The sequence below is a fragment of the Salmo salar genome, chromosome ssa27 (genome assembly GCF_905237065.1).
Source record: "Salmo salar chromosome ssa27, Ssal_v3.1, whole genome shotgun sequence".
Classification (NCBI taxonomy): domain Eukaryota; kingdom Metazoa; phylum Chordata; class Actinopteri; order Salmoniformes; family Salmonidae; genus Salmo; species Salmo salar.
In genome coordinates this window covers 27,311,512-27,332,533 of record NC_059468.1, presented here as the reverse complement: position 1 = coordinate 27,332,533, position 21,022 = coordinate 27,311,512, and the positions used below count along the sequence as shown (strand labels likewise).

The 21,022-nt window shown below is 43.1% G+C and overlaps 1 protein-coding gene across 10 annotated transcripts in view; it reads right to left on the bottom strand.

Annotated features, from left to right (window-relative positions):
- Positions 1-21,022, bottom strand: part of LOC106588837 (adhesion G protein-coupled receptor B2) — a 512,228-nt gene that overhangs the window by 300,215 nt on the left and 190,991 nt on the right. For all 10 annotated transcript variants that reach the window (XM_045709861.1, XM_045709852.1, XM_045709858.1 and 7 more), the window contains exon 2: positions 18,840-19,722. In XM_045709861.1, coding sequence (XP_045565817.1) covers positions 18,840-19,707 — 868 coding nt within the window. In that variant the 5' untranslated portion in view covers positions 19,708-19,722. The remainder of the gene's footprint in view (positions 1-18,839; positions 19,723-21,022) is intronic.

Below are 21,022 nucleotides of genomic sequence, written 5' to 3'. Positions count from 1 at the left end.
TGTGTATGTGTGTTCCAGAGTGGGTGTGTTCCGGAGTGCGTGCGTGTGTTCCAGAGTGAGTACGTGTCTATGTGTGTCTCCTGTGGGCAGTGCTCCGGTTGGATGAAGCCTGGTGAGGCTTGACAGCACCGAGACATGAACCCCCATTCCGCCACTCTCACACACACTATACACACACACACTCCCTTGCTACTTCCGCTGTTCTTCCGTTCTTGCTTTGCTCTAATTACTATGAATCAAGGAATATTCCATGCAGACAGGAGATGTGTGTGTGTGTGTAAGTGTTTGCGTGTGTGTAAGAGCTGTCAGTCTCACCCTGGGACTCAGGCTGTCTCTCCCCTCATAACCCTAGTGTATAAGTGAATGCTTGTACTGGGGCTGTACCTTCCCTGGAGCTCGACCCCATCGCTCTGTCTGGTTCTGGTTCTGGTTCTCTCTCTCCCTCTCTCTCCCTCTCTCGTTCTCTCTCCCTCTCTCTCCCTCTCTCGTTCTCTCTCCCTCTCTCTCCTTCTCTCGTTCTCTCTCCCTTTCTCCCTCTCTCGTTCTCTCTCCCTCTCTCGTTCTCTCTCCCTCTCTCTCCTTCTCTCGTTCTCTCTCCCTTTCTCCCTCTCTCGTTCTCTCTCCCTCTCTCGTTCTCTCTCCCTCTCTCTCTCTCTCTCCCTCTCTCTCCCTCTCTCTCCCTCTCTCATTCTCTCCCTCCTTCTCTCCCTCTCTCTCCGTCCCTCCCTCCCTCCCTCATCTCTCTCTATTTCTTTAATGACTGAATGTCATGTTCTCGAGCAGTGCTCCGGTATGGCAGAATGACTGGAGGGGGCAGCAGGAATGCCACAAAGAAGACCTAACTGCATCCCAGACAGAGAGACTTCTTACAAGGCCTACATTCATCAGTTAGTGTTGGTGCAGACAGAGAGACTTCCTACAAGGCTTACATTCATCAGTTAGTGTTGGTGCAGACAGAGAGACTTCCTACAAGGCTTACATTCATCAGTTAGTGTTGGTGCAGACAGAAACACCCTACATTCCAGGCAGTCTTGTTTTCCAATAAGCATTATGTATACATACAGCTCAGCAAAATCAGTAGAATAGCTGCACAGAGAAAAATATATAAGCAGCATTTTGTTTTACATTAATTTGTGTCTGTATGTGTGTGTGTGTCTGCATCTGTCTGTGTGTTTGTGTCTGCGTCTGTCTGTGTGTGTGTGTGTGTACCAGCATCGCACTTCGCTAAGGGCTCACTGTCTCAAAGCCCAATTTACAGTTTTTGCGCCAAACCTGCTTCTCTGAGGTAACGTCACGCTCTCACAAAAAAATGCACACTACTATGCATTGGTACTTCACAGGGGTGGGTAAAATAGTGATGAGTCTGTACACGAACACACACACACACAGACATGAAAACGTTGTCTTCCAGAGTTGTGAGGAATGTTAATTCACTACATTAGAACAGCCACTGTAAAAGACAGCCTTGAGCTAGAAGGATATTTGATTGGCTCTGGAGTCCTGTGACACTGATTCATTAAATCCTTTCGCCAAACAATTCAAGGAAAACAAAGTAGCCTATTGACTTGAAATAGCTGTCCTCTAGCTTACCTCTATCTCTTTCTTCCTCTAGCATTCTCTCACCATCCCTTCCCACATCATTACATGGGCCAAGAGTTTTCCTGTGTGCTTTACTTAGGGGCTGGAGTTTTTCCTGGTCAGTTAACATGGTCCAGAAAAGATCCAGGCAGTACTCCAGGGGAGAACGACTGCCCCCTCTCAATGAAGCCACGGAAGGCCGACCGTGGTACTGCAGGAATTGTTAGCAGAAAACAGGATACCCCATTATAGTGAACCTAAAAATGTCAGTCTTCGTGATCAATCTTCATATAGCAATAAAATAAAAATTGGTACCATGGTCAATCATGGTACCAATAATTGTTTCTAATACACCAGATGCACATCCTTGAACCAATTATTTTAAAATCTCACACAAAGAAGAAGTTAAAAGGGTAATTAAATTGGCCTTCGACTTGACTTACTCGATGAGAGAGGGCAGCATTGAGTGAGCCTGCAATATCACCACCTGGAGTAGCTCAAACTACGCATGTTATGTCCAACAAGCTCTCACGTCAGAATGAGACGTTCAACCATGTTTCTAAATGTCAAATTTCGAAGTTGTCACAAACATCACATTTCAAAGTGTTCAAGGTTAGGTTTAGGCATTCAATCAAAATGTTTAGGGTTAGGGTTGAGGTTAGGCATTAACTCCGAATGGTTAACCTGTTTAGGATAGGGGGCAGTATTTTCACGGCTGGATAAAAACGTACCCGATTTAATCTGGTTATTATTCCTGCGCATAAACTAGAATATGCATATAATTATTTTATTTGGATAGAAAACACCCTAAAGTTTCTAAAACTGTTTGAATGGTGTCTGTGAGTATAACAGAACTCATATGGCAGGCCAAAACCTGAGAAGATTCCATACAGGAAGTGCCCTCTCTGACAAGTTCTTGGCCTTCTATAGCCTCTTTATGGAAAACAGAGGATCTCTGCTGTAACGTGACATATTCAAAGGCTCCCATAGGCTCTCAGAAGGCACCAGAACAGGGAATGATGACTCTGCAGTCCCTGGGTGGAAAACAGTAGGGGATTTGGATAGTGGTCGATCTGAGAACAATGACACGGGCGGGCGCATGCACGTGAAGACACCATTTTCTTCTTTCAGTCTTTGAACGAAAACAACGTCTCCCGGTCGGAATATTATCGCTATTTTACGAGAAAAATCACGTAAAAATTGATTTTAAACAGCGTTTGACATGCTTCGAAGTACGGTAATGGAATATTTTGAATTCTTTTGTCACGATACGCGCCGGCGCGTCACCCTTCGGGTAGTGTCTTGAACGCAAGAACAAAACGCCGCTATTTGGATATAACTATGGATTATTTGGAACCAAAACAATATTTGTTGTTGAAGTAGAAGTCCTGGGAGTGCATTCTGACGAAGAACAGCAAAGGTAATCCAATTTTTCTTATAGTAAATCTGAGTTTGGTGAGTGCCAAACTTGGTGGGTGTCAAAATAGCTAGCCATGATGGCCGGGCTATCTACTCAGAATATTGAAAAATGTGCTTTCACCGAAAAGCTATTTTAAAATCGGACACCGCGATTGCATAAAGGAGTTCTGTATCTATAATTCTTCAAATAATTGTTATGTTTTTTGTGAACGTTTATCGTGAGTAATTTAGTAAATTCACCGGAAGTTTTCGGTATGTTTGCTAGGTCTGAACGTCACATGCTAATGTAAAAAGCTGGTTTTTGATATAAATATGAACTTGATTGAACAAAACATGCATGTATTGTATAACATAATGTCCTAGGAGTGTCATCTGATGAAGATCATCAAAGGTTAGTGCTGCATTTAGCTGTGGTTTTGGTTTTTGTGACATTATATGCTAGCTTGAAAAATGGATGTCTGATTATTTCTGGCTGGGTACTCTCCTGACATAATCTAATGTTTTGCTTTCGTTGTAAAGCCTTTTTGAAATCGGACGATGTGGTTAGATAAAGGAAAGTCTTGTCTTTAAAATGATGTAAAATAGTGTTTGAAAAATGAAAGTTTTGGGATTTTTGAGGAGTTTGTAATTCGCGCCACGCTCTATAATTGGATATTGGCGAGGCGTTCCGCTAGCGGAACATCGAGATGTAAGAGGTTTTAAGGGCAAGATGGCGCTGACAGACATGGCAGCTCTGCTTCTAGCTCCTAAGCAACTTTGCATTATTTTGCTAGGAATGCCGTCTGGGCCGGCAGCCTTGCGACGTTGAGGATACCCTAGGATAGGGGGCGCCACAGCGCATTTTGAAAAAAAATCGTTCCCATTTTCAACGGCCTACTAATCAAACTCAGAAGCTAGGGCATGCATATACTTATTATATATGGATAGAAAACACCCTAAAGTTTCTATAACGGTTTGAATGGTGTCTGCGAGTATAACAGAACTCAAATGGCAGTCAAAACCCCGAGACCGATTGAAACAGGAAGTGGAATTCAGAATTGTGGACTCGACTTCTCATCTTTCCCTATAAATCACACCGTTAACCATGGTTCAGTGAGCACTTCCTATTGCTTCCACTAGATGTCGCCAGTCTTTTCACAGTGGTTTGAGCCTTATACAGTCGAAACTCAGTGAATGAGACTCTTTGGAAATTGGTCACAGGGGATGGGCCATCACCATTATGATGCCGGCGGCCATGTCTACCCCCACCTTTGGAATGGGTTTGAAAGACAATTAAATCATCCCTTTCGAATCTTATTGGCTCTCTTGGTGTTACAGGCCCTGAAGATTAATGTTTTACAACGTTTGACATGTTTGAATGAACCTACAGGCGGGAGAATCATTTTATCCGAAACTTCAGCCCTGCGCACATCGGAGAATTTGGAGAGAGCCCAAGGACACGCTACCGACAGCAGGCTAATGGAACGTGAAGTATGGACTTTTTCGACCGAAAATACATCTGTTGTGGACCTGGGATGCTTTCTGATGAAGACAACTAAAGGTAGGCGATTATTGACAATATTATACAAGATGAGATGTGACATGCGATTGTGCCAAGATGGCGCCGAGCTCTGTATATTAGCTCATTTTCTGAGTATCGCATCTCCTTTTATCGCAAAGTGTGATTACCCAGTAAAGTTAATTTAAAATCTGGTATGACAGGTGTTCTCAAGAGATATTCATCTATAAATGTTAGATTGACAATATAAATTTAAAAAATCGTTATCGGATAGTAATTTAGGGATTTGTAGCATTGTTTACAGGGACGCATTTGAGGGGAAATTATTTAGTCAACGTCAGACGCCGATGTAAAATGCTGTTTTTATATATAAATATGACCTTTATTGAACAAAAGAATGCATGCATTGTATAACATGATGTCCTAGGGGTGCCATCTGATGAAGTTTGTAAAAGGTTAGTGCTGCATTTAGCTGTTTTTTGATTATATGTGATGCAAGTGGTTGGTCGGAAAATGGCTATGAAGCTGCTTTTTACGATGGACTCATCTAACATAATCTAATGATTTGCTTTTCCTGTAAAACCTTTTTGAAATCGGACGACGTGGGTCGATTCAGGAGAGGTGTATCTATAAAAAAAAATATATATAATTTTTTTTAATTTTTTATTATGATTTTTTTTAATGCTAATTGGCGATATGATTTTTCGCTGGATTTTGATCCCGCTGACGGGATGAGACGCTGGAGAGGTTGAAACGCCTAAACGTCTTACTCACACGTCTGCGACGTGGCTGGTTTACCTTTTCAAATAAGTCATTGTCTGCAGACCCTGCCATATACAGTTGAAGTTGAAAGTTTACATACACCTTAGCCAAATACATTTACACTCAGTTTTTCACGATTCCTGACATTTAATCCTAGTAAAAATTCCCTGACTTAGGGCAATTAGGATCACCACTTTATTTTAACCTGTTGGGGGTAGGGGGCAGTATTTACACGGCCGGATAAAAAATGTACCCGATTTAATCTGGTTATTACTACTGCCCAGAAACTAGAATATGCATATAATTATTGGCTTTGGATAGAAAATACTCTAAAGTTTCTAAAACTGTTTGAATGGTGTCTGTGAGTATAACTGAACCAGCTTTTTACATTAGCATGTGACGTTCAGAACTAGCATACCCCCCCGCAAACTTCCGGTGAATTTACTAAATTACTCACGATAAACCTTCACAAAAAACATAACAATTATTTTAAGAATTATACATACAGAACTCCTCTATGCACTCGCTATGTCCGATTTTAAAATAGCTTTTCGGTGAAAGCACATTTTGCAATATTCTCAGTAGATAGCCCGGCATCACAGGGCTAGCTATTTAGACACCCACCAAGTTTAGCACTCACCAAAATCAGATTTACTATAAGAAAAATGTTATTACCATTGCTGTCTTCGTCAGAATGCACTCCCAGGACTTCTACTTCAATAACAAATGTTGGTTTGGTTCAAAATAATCCATAGTTATGTTCAAATATCCTCTGTTTTGTTCGTGCGTTCAAGACACTATCCGAATGGTAAAGAAGGGTGACGCGCACGACGCATTTCGTGACAAAAAAATTCTAAATATTCCATTACCGTACTTCGAAGCATGTCAACCGCTGTTTAAAATCAATTTTTATGCAATTTTTCTCGTAAAAAAGCGAAAATAGTCCGACCGGGAAAGCGTGTTTAGGTTCAAAGACGAAAGAAAATAAAAACATGGGGTCGACTCGTGCACGCGCCTCAGCCCATTGTCCTCTGATAAGAGCACTTGCCAAAAGCGCTAATGTTTTTCAGCCAGTGGCTGGAATTACATCATTCAGCTTTTTCCCGCCTTCTGAGAGCCTATGGGAGCCGTAGGAAGTGTCACGTTACAGCAAAGATCCTCAGTCTTCAATAAACAGAGTCAAGAAGCTCAAGGAATGGTCAGAGAGGGCACTTCCTGTACAGAATCTTCTCAGGTTTTTGCCTGCCATATGAGTTCTGTTATACTCACAGACACCATTCAAACAGTTTTAGAAACTTTAGGGTGTTTTCTATCCAAAGCCAATAATTATATGCATATTCTAGATCCTGGGCAGTAGTAATAACCAGATTAAATCGGGTACGTTTTTTATCCAACCGTGTAAATACTGCCCTCTACCCCCAACAGGTTAACAAGAAGTTTGTGGAGTGGTTGAAAAATGAGTTTTAATGACTCCAACCTAAGTGTATGTAAACTTTCGACTTCAACTGTACGTCTCGTGTCTGTTTACGGACATATTCAATATCTCCCTATCCCAGTGTGCTGTCCCACTTGCTTCAAGATGTCCACCATTGTTCCTTTACCCAAGAAAGCAAAGGTAGCACTCACTTCTGTCATCATGAAGTGCTTTGAGAGGCTAGTCAAGGATCAAATCACCTCTACCTTACCTGACACCCTAGAACCCCTCAATTTGCATACTTCCTCAATAGATCCACAGATGATGCAATCGCCATCGCACTGCACACTGCCCACTGCCCTATCCCATCTGGACAAGAGGAATACCTATGTAAGAATTCTGCTCATTGACTATAGGTCAGCCTTCAACATCAGAGTACCTCCATTAAGCTTGAGGCCCTGGGTCTGAACCCCGCCCTGTGCAACTGGGTAATGGACTTCCTGACGGGCCGTTCCCACGAGGTGAAGGTATGAATCAACACCTCCACTTCACTGATCCTCAACACAGGGGCCAAACAAAGGTGCGTGCTCAACCCCCTCATGTACTCCCTGTTCACCCATGACTGCGTGGCAACCCCCTCATGTACTCCCTGTTCACCCATGACTGCGTGGCAACGCAGGCCTCCAACTCAATCATCAAGTTGCAGATGACACAACAGTAGTCGGCCTGATTACCAACAATGAAAAGACATCCTACAGTGAGGAGGTGAGGGCCCTGGCAGAGCGATGCCTGGAAAATAACCTCTCCCTCAACGTCAACAAAACGAAGGAGCTGATCGTGGACTTCAGGAAATAGCAGAGGGAGCACGCCCCTCTCCACATCGATGGGACCGCAGTGGAGAAGGTGAAAAGCTTCAAATTGCTCGGCGTACACATCACTGACAATCTGAAATGGTCCACCCACACAAACAGTGTGATGAAGAACGCGCAACAGCGCCTCTTCAACCTCAGGAGGCTGAAGAAATTTGGCTTGGCCCCTAAAACCCTCACAAACATCCTGTTGGGCTGTATTACCGCCTGGTGCGGCAACTGCACTGCCCGCAACCACAGGGCTCTCCAGAGGGTGGTGGAATCTGGCCAACTCATCACCGGGGGAACACTGCCTGCCTTCTAGGACACCTACAGCACCCAATGTCAGTGGAAGGGCAAAAAGATCATCAAGGACATCAACCACCTGAGCTACGATCTGTTCCCCCCGCTACCATCCAGAAGGCGAGGTCAGTACAGGTGCATCAAAGCTGGGACCTAGAGACTGAAAAACAGCTTCTATCTCAAGGCCATCAGACTGGTAAATAGCCATCACTAGCCGGCTACCACCCGGTTACTTAACCCTGCACCTTAGATGCTGCTGCCCTTTATACATAGACATGGATTCACTGGTCACTTTAGTAATGGAACACTAGTTACTTTAATAATGTTTACATAATGCTTTAATCATTTCATATGTAAATATTGTATTCTATTCTACTGTATTTTAGTATTTGCCACTCCGACATTGGTTGTCCTAATATTATATGTTTCTTAATTCCATTCGTTTACTTTAGATTTGTGTGTATTGTTGTGAATTGTTAGATACTACTGCACTTCTGGAGCTAGGAACATAATAATTTCACCACACCCGCAATAACACCTGCTAAATATGTGTATGTGGCCAATAAAATCTGATTTGATTTTGACATGATTAAGGTAAGGGTTAAGGTTTGCGATAGGCTTAAAACAAAAATCTCAAAAACAACTTTCTTTCGCTGGGTTAGAACATTCAACCTTTTGCACCAGCGCCAGATGCTTCCACCCATCCTCCATCCCCGTCCACATTGCCCTAGCAAAACCAACATTTATTTGGAGGTAACAGTGCTAATTGTTGCACATAGTGGCCGGTTTCCACGTCACCTCCCGACATCCTCAAACATGAATGGACGTCTAATACTGACTTGTATCATTGGTGACCTGGCTGGTTATGTCTACATGAGAAGTCATCGTAGCCCTTTCCTGCAGTCAAATGACCTAGTGGCCTCATGGGTGTAATGTTTATAATTTCTTAATGAATAAACATTAGTTTATAAAAAGATCTATGTCAAACGGTTTTGTCATATTTCAGTCTTCTGTGAAGTATGTAAAGTGTAATATTGGGATGCAAACTCAAAATTGAATATATTTCAACTCAATATCTGACATGGTACAGGTGTTTTTTTAAAGCCCATAATCATGTGTGTGAGGTATATACTTTAGCTTCAAATTAGATGTATTTAAGACTACCAAGAAACACTCTGTGTGACCCTGATTAGGCCCACTGCCGTAAAGTTTAACTCACTTAATTTGGCTTCAATTCGGTATAGAATCTCAACATAGGAATGAATGGTGTCACATGATCGATCGCTTTGTCCAGTCATACAGTACCAGGCCATAGTCTGGACACACCTACTCATTCAAGGGTTTTTCTTAATTTTTTACTATTTTCTACATTTTAGAATAATAGTGAAGACATCAAAACTATTAAATAACACATGGAATCATGTACTAACCAAAAAAATGTTAAACAAATTAAAATCAAAATGTATTTTATATTTGAGATTCTTCAAAGTAGCCACCCTTTGCCTTGATGACAGCTTTGCATACTTTTGGCATTCTTTCAACCAGCTTCATGAGGTAGTCACCTGGAATGCATTTCAATTAACAGGTGCGCCTTGTTAAAAGTTAATTTGTGGAATTTCTTTCCTTCTTAATGCGTTTGAGTCAATCAGTTGTGTTGTGACAAGATAGGGGTGGTATACAGAAGATAGCCCCATTTGGTAAAAGACCAAGTCCATATTATGGCAATAACAGCTCAGATAAGCAAAGAACAATGACATGAAGGTCAGTTAATCCTCTGAAATTGCTGCACAAATAAATGGTTCACAGAATTCAAGTAACAGACACATCTCAACATCAACTGTTCAGAGGAGACTGCGTGAATCAGGCCTTCATGGTCGAAATCCTACAAAGAAACCACTAACAAAGGACAACAAAAAGAAGAAGAGACTTGCTTGGGCCAAGAAACACGAGCAATGGACATAAGAGCAGTGGAGTCCAATATATGCAATTTTTGGTTCCAACCGCCGTGTCATTGTGAGACACAGTGTCGGTGAACGGATGATCTCCACATGTGTGGTTCCCACCGTGAAGCATAGAGGAGAAGGTGTGATGGTGTTGGGGTACTTTGCTGGTGACACTGTCAGTGATTTATTTAAAATTCAAGGCACACTTAACCAGCATGGCTGCCACAGCATTCTTCAGTGATACGCCATCCCATCTGGTTTGCGCTTAGTGCGACTATCATTTGTTTTTCAACAGCACAACAACCCAAAACACACCTACAGGCTGTGTAAGGTCCATTTGACCAAGGAGAGGGATGGAGCGCTGTATCAGATGACCTTGGCCTCCACAATCACCCGACCTCAACCCAATTGAGATGGTTAGGGCTGAGTTGGACCGCAAAGTGAAGGAAAAGCAGTCAACAAGCGCTCAGCATTTGTTGGAACTCCTACAAGACTGTTGCAAAAGAATTCCAGGTGAAGCTGGTTGAGAGAATGCCAAGAGTGTGCAAAGCTGTCATCAAGGCAAAGGGTGGCTACTTTGAATAATCTCAAATATAAAATATATTTTGATATGTTGAACACTGTTTTGGTTACTACATGACTCCGTATGTGCATTTTTCATGGTTTTGATGTATTCACTATAATTCTACAATGTAGAAAATAGTAAAAATAAAGAAAACCCTTGAATGAGTAGGTATGTCCAATCTTTTGACTGTTACTGTATATACAGTCATTACTAGACATTTACAAATATTTACTGTTATACACAAAAAACAAACCTCAATCAAATATAACATGTGATTGTTATTTAAACTAACAAAGAATAAGATGTTTTTGGGGGCCATGGAGGGACAGGGGAGGCTGGAGCCAAGGTGACCGAGGGGAGGGTGCTCCGTCTCTGACAGAGGAGGCTGGAGACAAGGTGACCCAGGGGAGGGTGCTCCATCTCTGGATCCAGATCACAGCTCTGCCTCCTAACCCCCTGGCTCTTCATCACCAAGAGAATGAGGACTGAGAGGGATCCGCCATCCATCATGCTGACATATTCACTGCCTAGATAGCGACACAGCACACTGACGACACAGACTGATGTACACACAGATGCATGCATTCACGCACGCACACACACACACACAGGTTATAGCAAGTACATATGACTCCTTGATCACATAAATACAACTTTGATTGCTCTAATCATTCCTGTAAAGCTCTGTGTGTGTGTGTGTGTGTGTGTGTGTGTGTGTGTGTGTGTGTGTGTGTGTGTGTGTGTGTGTGTGTGTGTGTGTGTGTGTGTGTGTGTGTGTGTGGGGGGATGTGGGTGTGGGTGTGTAAAACAGAGTGACTGTAATGGAGTCAGGTGAAACAGGGAGAGGAGGTTTAGCTAAGAGACAACTTAGTTCACTTACACAATGTGCCTGTGTGTTGGAAAAAAAACGGCAGGTTGCTCAAGATTCACTTTCAAATTGGACATCAATCCATGTCCTGAGGACGTTGTGAGATGCCTTCAAAACCCGTAATTAGGGGCATCGGTGAGCGCTATTACAATTAAATATGCTTGGGTTTTGATAGGGCATTGTGGTGGATGAGTGTAAGCCGTGAGCTCTGGCTCCGAGGATCACGTTGTCACGTCCTGACCCTAGTAAGATGTCATTTTCTATAGTAGAGTAGGTCAGGGCGTGACAGGGGGTGTTTTGTGTTGTTCTATATTTTCTATTTCTATGTTTAAGTTCTAGTTTTTATATTTCTATGTTGGGGTTGTTTGGGTTGATCTCTAATTGGAGGCAGCTGATCCTCGTTGCTTCTGATTAGAGATCATATTTAAGTGGGGGTTTTTCTCTTCCTGTTTTGTGGGTTATTATCTTTTGAGTAGTGTGTTTTCCTCTCTGCGGCACGGTTTGTTGTTTTTTGTGTATTAAAGTATTTAGTGTCTTTGCAATTTAGTTTCACGAAATAAATAAAATATGTGCAAGTACGAACACGCTGCATTTTGGTCCGATCCTTCAAACAGCCGTGACACACGTCTTCAATCCCACTGCTGGACAATTGTTTAAAATATCCAAAAACTGAATTCCTACCTTAACCATTTAGAATGAATGCCTACATTTAACCATGACAGCTACAGCAGCAGGTGGCTCGACCAATCGACCGTGGCAACCCAGGGTTTCAAAAACAACTTCAAAATTTGACGTTTGGAGCAACGTATTACTTGTTCTTATTTCCTATTGTTGTTACATTGTAGAGAAGAAACCTACAAGTAAGCATTTTGATGGACAATGCGTATCACGTACATACAACTAACAAAACTTGAAACTTCTAAATTTGACGTTTGGAGAATGTGGACGATCTGAAGATCTTGTTGGGAAAAACTGCAATTATCTTCTAGTACACTTTTACATAAAAATTAGCAATCAAACTCCAGCTGAAGTATCCAATGTTTTTAGTTAGATGTGTGCATCTGAGAGAGGGAGAAAAATATTGTGTGTATTCTCATGTTGTCACAGTCTTCTTTTAGTTTAATGAATGACAGGGGAATACTCTGATCTGATTTTCACAAACACTTGGCACTCAGTCATTTACATACTGAAAGCCCATTTAATCAGCCTCCTCCTACTTACATGACCCTGTGTGTGCATGTGTGCTTGTGTGTGTGTGTGTGTGTGTGTGTGCCTACACAGCTTGACATCAGCAAGTAGGCCCGAATGAAGTAGAGAAGACACTCGTGTACATATTCAGTAATTCAGCTATGGCTCTAGGTACTATACGTGGGATGTGTTTGTGTGTGTCTCTGTGTATTCCTGTGTGAGTGCACAGTTGTCTGTGTGTTTGTGTGAATGTTTGTGTGTGAGTCAGATTAAAACACTCCACTCCTCAAGGGGCCTTGCATGAGCAAACAATGAGATCTGTGTTCAGGTCGATAGTGTGCCGATCTGTTTGTTTGTATTATTCATCGACCATATTTCCTCCCCTAACGGACCATGCACTGAGGTCTGTGAACAGTGTGTGTGTGATGGGGTGTGAGATTGGCAGCTTGTTAAAGGTTAAGGTGTTTTCCTAAAGAAAGGTGAAAAGAGCACACTCTGCTACTGGTAGTTAGGCAGCTGACAAACAAACACACACACACACACACACACACACACACACACACACAGAGAGAGACATACACACACACACAGGGACATACGCACACAGAGACATACACACACAATGACATACACACACAGAGACATACACACACACAGAGACATACACACACATATGCACACAGAGACAAACACACACACACACACACACACACACACACACACACACACACACACACACACACACACACACACACACACACACACACACACACACACACACACACACACACACACACACACACACAGAGAGACATACACACACACACAGAGAGAGACATACACACACATACGCACACAGAGACATACACACACAATGACATACACACACAGAGACATACACACACAGAGACATACACACGCATACGCACACAGAGACATACACACACAGAGACATACACACACACAAAGACATACACACACATATGCACACAGAGACAAACACACACACACACACACACACACACACACACACACACACACACACACACACACACACACACACACACACACACACAGAGAGAGACATCACACACACACACACACACACACACACACACACACACACACACACACACACACACATTATCCAATGCCATCATTATCTGGATAGTTATGTTCCATACCATATCCACTGAAGGAAGAACTTAACACAGTACTGTGTCTTCATCCTAACATATATCCTTGTGAAAATGTTAATATCCAACATATTTTGTCAAATTGTATGTATGTGCAACTTGTGTTTCTTTATGTCCGTCTTGAAAATACTAGTTAAACCTCAAAGTGACCTTTAAGGCAAAATACATGATAAAACAGTATGAAATAAATGGCCAAATGCTTTGTAGACCGAGATACAATCAACAGACAGTGTTTCTCTACCTCTATATATTCAAACACAACGTAAGCTCAAAGCTGAGGGAAAAGATATACGCAATTCAAGACAACACAGTGAATGCAAGCTAGTGATAAGGGTGCTCAAAAATCCAATGCATTGACTCTCTATTTGAGCTTGAATTGTTAGAAGCTGAAGGAGAAGCTGAAAGTGAAGCTAAAAGAGAAGCTGAAAGAGAAGCTGAAAGAGAAGCTGAAAGTGAAGCTGAAAGAGAAGCTGAAAGTGAAGTTGAAAGAGAAGCTGAAAGTGAAGCTGAAAGAGAAGCTGAAAGTGAAGCTAAAAGAGAAGCTGAAAGAGAAGCTGAAAGAGAAGCTGAAAGTGAAGCTGAAAGAGAGCTGAAAGTGAAGTTGAAAGAGAAGCTGAAAGAGAAGCTGAAAGAGAAGCTGAAAGTGAAGCTGAAAGAGAAGCTGAAAGTGAAGTTGAAAGAGAAGCTGAAAGTGAAGCTGAAAGAGAAGCTGAAAGTGAAGCTAAAAGAGAAGCTGAAAGAGAAGCTGAAAGAGAAGCTGAAAGTGAAGCTGAAAGAGAAGCTGAAAGTGAAGTTGAAAGAGAAGCTGAAAGTGAAGCTGAAAGAGAAGCTGAAAGTGAAGCTGAAAGAGAAGCTGAAAGTGAAGCTGATTATAACATTTTATCTGTACTCTTGATCTATCCAGTCTTATAGTTCACAATACTTTATGTATTGGTGTTCTGTATTGACGTATCTTGATGGAGTTTAGCCTACACCAAGGTAGTCTGATGCAGACAACTCTCAAGGTCTGTCCACTTACAGTGAAATCTATCTTGGTAGACGTAGATACATACATATCCACATTCTGAGACAAGCAAACACACAAATACGCAAACATTTAGACACCTAACATACAAACAAATGAACAAACACAAAAAGAGTTGTCAAGGCTTGTAAAAAACCTATGTGTGATGTTACCCTTATCTAAATCTGAAATCTAGCTTTGTCTCCATGGAAACGCCTTCTGTAATGTTCCACAGTAACAGGTGGAGGGGTGTGCAGAATACGAGCAGACACAACGGCACAGAGAGAGGGGGATAGAGAGAGGGAGAGAGAGATACAGAGAGGGAAGGGAGGGAAACAAAGGGGGTGGGGTGGAGTGAGACTGGATACCTGTATAAAACATCATCCACCATATCCACGCACACACACCAACAGACACATGTCTAAGTAATTAGGTGGCCAATCAATTTGTGTAAAGGAGCACTACGTCACTCAATTTAAAAAAAACGTATTGAAATGCCGGTAAGTTTCGGCTCAGTGGGTTAGTTTGAGTAAATCACCTGTTGATCAAAAATGTTAACCACTACTTACTGTATGTAAAGTATCAATGTATCTCTCCCTCCCCCACTCCCCTCCCCTCCTCTCCTTCCCCCTCTCCCCCCCTCTCCCTCCCCCTCTCTCTGTCTCTCTCTCCCTCTCTCTCTCTCTCTTTCTCAATTCAATTTCAATTTAAGGTCTTTATTGGTATGGGAAACATGTTTACATTGCCAAAGCAAGTGAAATAGATAAACAAACTAAAGTGAAATAAACAATAAAAAATGAACAGCAAACATTACAATAAAGACATTACAAATGTCATTTCATGTTTACATACAGTGTTGTAATGATGTGCAAATAGTGAAAGTACAAAAGGGTAAATAAATACAAATAAATATGGGTTGTATTTAAAATGGTGTTTGTTCTTCCCTGGTTGCTCTTTTCTTGTGGCAACAGGTCACCCATCTTGCTGCTGTGATGGCACACTATGGTGTTTCACCCACTAGATATGGGAGATTATCCAAATTTGATTTGTTTTCAAATTATTTGTGGATCTGTGTAATCTGAGGGAAATATGTGTCTCTAATATGGTCATACATTTGGTAGGAGGTTAGAAAGTGCAGATCAGTTTCCACCTCATTTTGTGGGCAGTGTGAACATAGCCTGTATTCTCTTGAGAGCCAGGTCTGCCTTTGGCGGCCTTTCTCAATAGCAAGGCTCACTGAGTATATACATAGTCAAAGATTTCCTTAATTTTGGGTCAGTCACAGTGGTCAGGTATTCTGCCACTGTGTACTCTCTGTTTTGGGCCAAATAGCATTCTGGTTTAATCTGTTTTTTGTAATTTCTTTCCAATGTGTAATTATCTTTCGTTTTCTAATGATTTGGTTGGGTCTAATTCTGTTGCTCTCCTGGGGCTTTGTGGTAGCTGATTGTGAACAGAGCCCCAGGACCAGCTTGCTTAGGGGACTCTTCTCCAGTTGTTATGGAAGGTTTGGGAATCGCTTCCTTTTAGGTGGATGCAGAATTTTACATCTCTTTTCTGGATTTTGATCATTCTGCTCTGCATGCATTATTTGGTGTTTAACGTTGTACACGGAGGAGTCTCAATTTGGTGTTTGTCCCATTTTGTGAATTCTTGGTTGGTAAGCGGACACCAGACCTTTAAAAGCAATGGGTTCTATAACTGATTCAAGTATTTTTTGCCAGATCCTAATTGCTATGTCGAAATGTATATTCCTTTCGATGGCATAGAGTTCCCTTCTTGCATTGTCTCTCCGAACGTTCACAGCTTTGTGAAAGTTACCTGTGGCGCTGATGTTTAGGCCAAGGTATGTATCGTTTTTTTGTGTGCTGTAGGGCAACGGTGTCTAGATGGAATTTGTATTCGTGGTCCTGGCAAATGGACCTTTTATGGAACAGCATTATTTTTGTCTTACTGAGATTCACTGTCAGGGCCCAGGTCTGACAGAATCTGCGTAGAATTTCTAGGTGTTGCTGTAGGCCCTCCTTGGTTGGTGACAGAAGTACCAGATCATCAGCAAAAAGTAGACAATTGACTTCAGATTCTACTAGGGCTTGAGGTCTGATGCTGCAGACTGTTCAAGTGCCCCCGCCAATTCGTTGATATATATGTTGAAGGGGGGGGCTGAAGCTGCATCCCTGTCTCACCCCCGACCCTGTGTGAAGAAATGTGTGTTTTTTTTACCAATTTTAACCACACACTTGTGTACATGAATTGTATAATGTCGTATGTTTGTCCCCCAACACTACTTTCCATCAATTTGTATAACAGGCCCTCATGTCAAATTGAAAGCTTTTTTGAATTCGACAAGGCATGAGAAAACTTTGTTTGTAAATTAGGGTGTGCAATTTCTCTCAATTTCTCTCTCCCCCGATCCCCCTTCTCTCTTTCTCTATGTGTTCTGATTAGATAATGAACTCTACTGTATCTGTCCCATTGATCCACTGTGTTGCCTGATAACCTTCCCATCAGCAAGGTAACATCACCCCCGAGGCTTAGGGCAGAGCTGTGTGCGTTTATGTATGCATGTGTGTGTGTATGTGTGTGCGTGTATATGTGTGTGTATGTGTGTGTGCGTGTGAGTGTGCATGTGTGTGTGCATGCGTGCGTGTGGCCGAGGGCAGAGAAGGCAGGGCAGGTCATCTGTTCTCTGACCAGGAGTATTTGTAATATCTGATTAGAGTATTGGATTCTCGTTAGGAGAGAGCAGTCAAGCTGGCCCACAATCAGCCTAGCAGTACAGAAAACAGAACTGCCTCTATAAAGACATCAGGCAAGATGGTAATATGTGACGGATCACCTCCAGGTAGGCAGATGTCCAGTTTTTTCAGAGCATTAAAAGTTGTATGTGACTGTGTTTAAAATGTTATCTAACACAGCACTGTTTCACTAAGTATGTATATTAGTCTTTGTTTGTCTGTTGATGTAAACCCGTTCTTGTCGTTTATTCCAGTGAAAACATCCTAATACTGCAATTCCATGTTAGCAGATGGTCAACAGTGACCACACAGCAGATGATCAACAGTGACCACACAGCAGACGGTCAACAGTGACCACACAGCAGGCGGTCAACAGTGACCACACAGCAGGCGGTCAACAGTGACCACACAGCAGACGGTCAACAGTGACCACACAGCAGACGGTCAACAGTGACCACACAGCAGACGGTCAACAGTGACCACACAGCAGGCGGTCAACAGTGACCACACAGCAGACGGTCAACAGTGACCACATAGCAGACGGTCAACAGTGACCACACAGCAGACGGTCAACAGTGACCACACAGCAGACGGTCAACAGTGACCACACAGCAGACGGTCAACAGTGACCACACAGCAGGCGGTCAACAGTGACCACACAGCAGACGGTCAACAGTGACCACACAGCAGACGGTCAACAGTGACCACACAGCAGACGGTCAACAGTGACCACACAGCAGGCGGTCAACAGTGACCACATAGCAGACGGTCAACAGTGACCACACAGCAGGCGGTCAACAGTGACCACACAGCAGACGGTCAACAGTGACCACACAGCAGACGGTCAACAGTGACCACACAGCAGACGGTCAACAGTGACCACACAGCAGATGCACAACTCTTACTTTCTAAGATCTGTTTCATAGACACAGAGCAACAACTGATAAGCTAGTCAACAATTAGACATATGGATAAACAACCAAAGAAACGTGCGCACACGCTCGTGCACACACAGATTGATCGGTGAGTCAATGTACACATCCTCACCAGCAGCCCCACCTCTCTACCACTCTGAGGAGGTATTAAAATATACCTAAAAAAGAATGAACTTCTGATACATATTTTAAGTCTGTTTTAAGTGACGTTAGAGCTTCTTTGATGTTTGGCATTTTTGAAAGCCAATAAGAGAAATACAAGCTTTATCAAGCAGAATTCAAAAGGCTATGACCCTTTGGAGTCAAACTTCAACCCTGGAGATTTACTTCTGAAGATATATTCATTGTATTATAATATGTTTTGGAAGAAATATAGCAGACAAAAACACAACATTAGACTCAACAACCCAATATGAGCATCTTGCTCAAATGACAGCCTGTATATCACTCTGAAGTCAAATAAAAAATGCATTAGCACTTTTTTACAGCTTTTAACTAGACCAGACAACCAATAACAGCAATCTGCTTGACTGACAGCCAGTGTGTAAACAAAACCAAAGTGAATAGAGGCACCGCCCTACCTTGTCTGACGTCCCTGGGGGCTATGGCGATGGCATTGTTATGGTGCAGCTCTGTGACGCAGCAATCCTCAGGTAACAGCGATCCGTTGTTATGGGGTGTTGACGGGAGAAGAGGTACAGGCTGAGCCACGACCACATTGTTGTTAGGACACACACACCCCGTCTGCGTAACTCTGCAACCGTCACCGTCAGCAGTATCACCGTCTCCATGACGACCATTGCGCAGGCACTCCTCAAACCATCGGCAGAGTACTCCACAGGTGAACTGGCTGGAGTTCTCATTGTTGATTAGCAAAACCTCAACCAGCCGGAGTTCTAGCGTTTCCTTGCTTACAGGCGGTTCATCAGGTGACGGTAGTCTCGACAGGCATAGCTCAACAAAGTTCTTGTCGAACTGCAAAAATGAATAAGGTCCTTCCGATTCTAATTGGCTGCCGCAAAGGTCTATCACATCCTGAGTTGATGTCTGTAGATCCAGCGGGCAGCTCTGATTGGCTAGATGATGGTCGAGGGGGAGGAGCATGGGGGAGTGTGATTGACAGATGGAGGGGTGACGGGTGAATCGGAGATAGAGGGAATACTTGGTGGGATCGGGGTTCTCCAACGACCAGGAACAGCCCGGCACCCGGGACGGGAACAGCTCTCTCAGAGAGAAAGATCCATACAGTACCCCTGCTACCAGGCTGGAGCACTGGGAGGGGAGGCTGCCCCCCTCTGCCTCCCCGGGAGAGACGCCACTGACAGCCCCATAGGCAGCGGCCAGGGTAGAAAGAGGAGCTAGAGCTAGAGGAACTAGAGCAGCCACGGCCCAGGCCACACCGAGGAGGGACGACAGCACACACAGACACACCCCGCCAGTAGTGTTCATCCTATGTCATTCGTCCTGCAGAAAAAGAGATAGGGAGGCAGGAAGGGAGAGAGGTAGAGAGAGAGTGAGAGAGATATAGAGAACGGAGGGAGAGATGTAGAGAGTGGGAAGGAGAGAGGAAGAAATGGGGAGAGGAGAAGGAAGAGAGAACAGAGTCAGTACTTTTGAGAAAGCAGAAATCAATTCCAAAACAATGTCTGGCAGAATGAGAATGCGATATACCAATATCAGTCTCAATTCTCTCTCTTCACATGTTCTCTCCCTCACAGTCTCTCTCCCTCATATTCTCTCCTTACAATCGCTCTCCCACATATTCTCTCCTCACAGTCTTTCTCCCTCAGTCTCTCTCCCCTCACATTTCTCTCCCTCACATTCTCTCTCCCTCACAGTCTCTCTCCCCTCAGAGTCTAATAATAACAAAGTTTATGGTTCCGTCATGAAGGTCGCTCTGCCTCTGACACACACACACACACACACACACACACACACACACACACACACACACACACACACACACACACACACACACACACACACACACACACACACACACACACACACACACACTCTCTCCCCTGGCGGGCTGGATTAAAGGGGCTGATGACTTGGCTGTTGAGACGTGAACAGTGTACCCCACTCCACACAGCCCTGCTGGGGCAGACTCACCCCTCCAGACAGACACAAACACACACCCTGCCGAGTGTCTTGCCTAAGGCGATGGGGCAAACCATTACCCCCGCCGTCACAGTGAGGGTCTGTCACCAGCCTGATCTTTACACATACATGCTTACACTCACATACACACACAAACACGCACACAAACATGTTCACACACACACACACACATACGTACAGTAATATTGATCCAATAAGGGCCGCAAAAAAGCTAAAGAAAATCAATCGTTCATTCATATTTTATTCAGTTTTACCTCACATTCACTTCTAAGAGGCTTTCAAATGCCTCAGCATGGACATGAAGATTTAATGGCAGAAACACTGAGCGAGCTCTATCGACTGGTGTACGCTCAACTCAATTAACCTCATGATAACATGCACACACACTCCAAACCAGTCTGTCTCCCTCATGATGGAACTGTGAGTTTAACTCATTATGAGTAAAGCTTTCTGATGTTGACTGTTTCTACCCACTCATATTTTTTGACCTTTATTTAACTAGGCAAGTCCCTTAAGAACAAATTCTTATTTACAATGACGGCCTAGGAACAGTGGGTTAACTGCCTTGTTCAAGGGCAGAACGGCAGATTTTTAACTTGTCAGCTGGTGGATTCGATCAAGCAACCTTTCAGTTACTGTC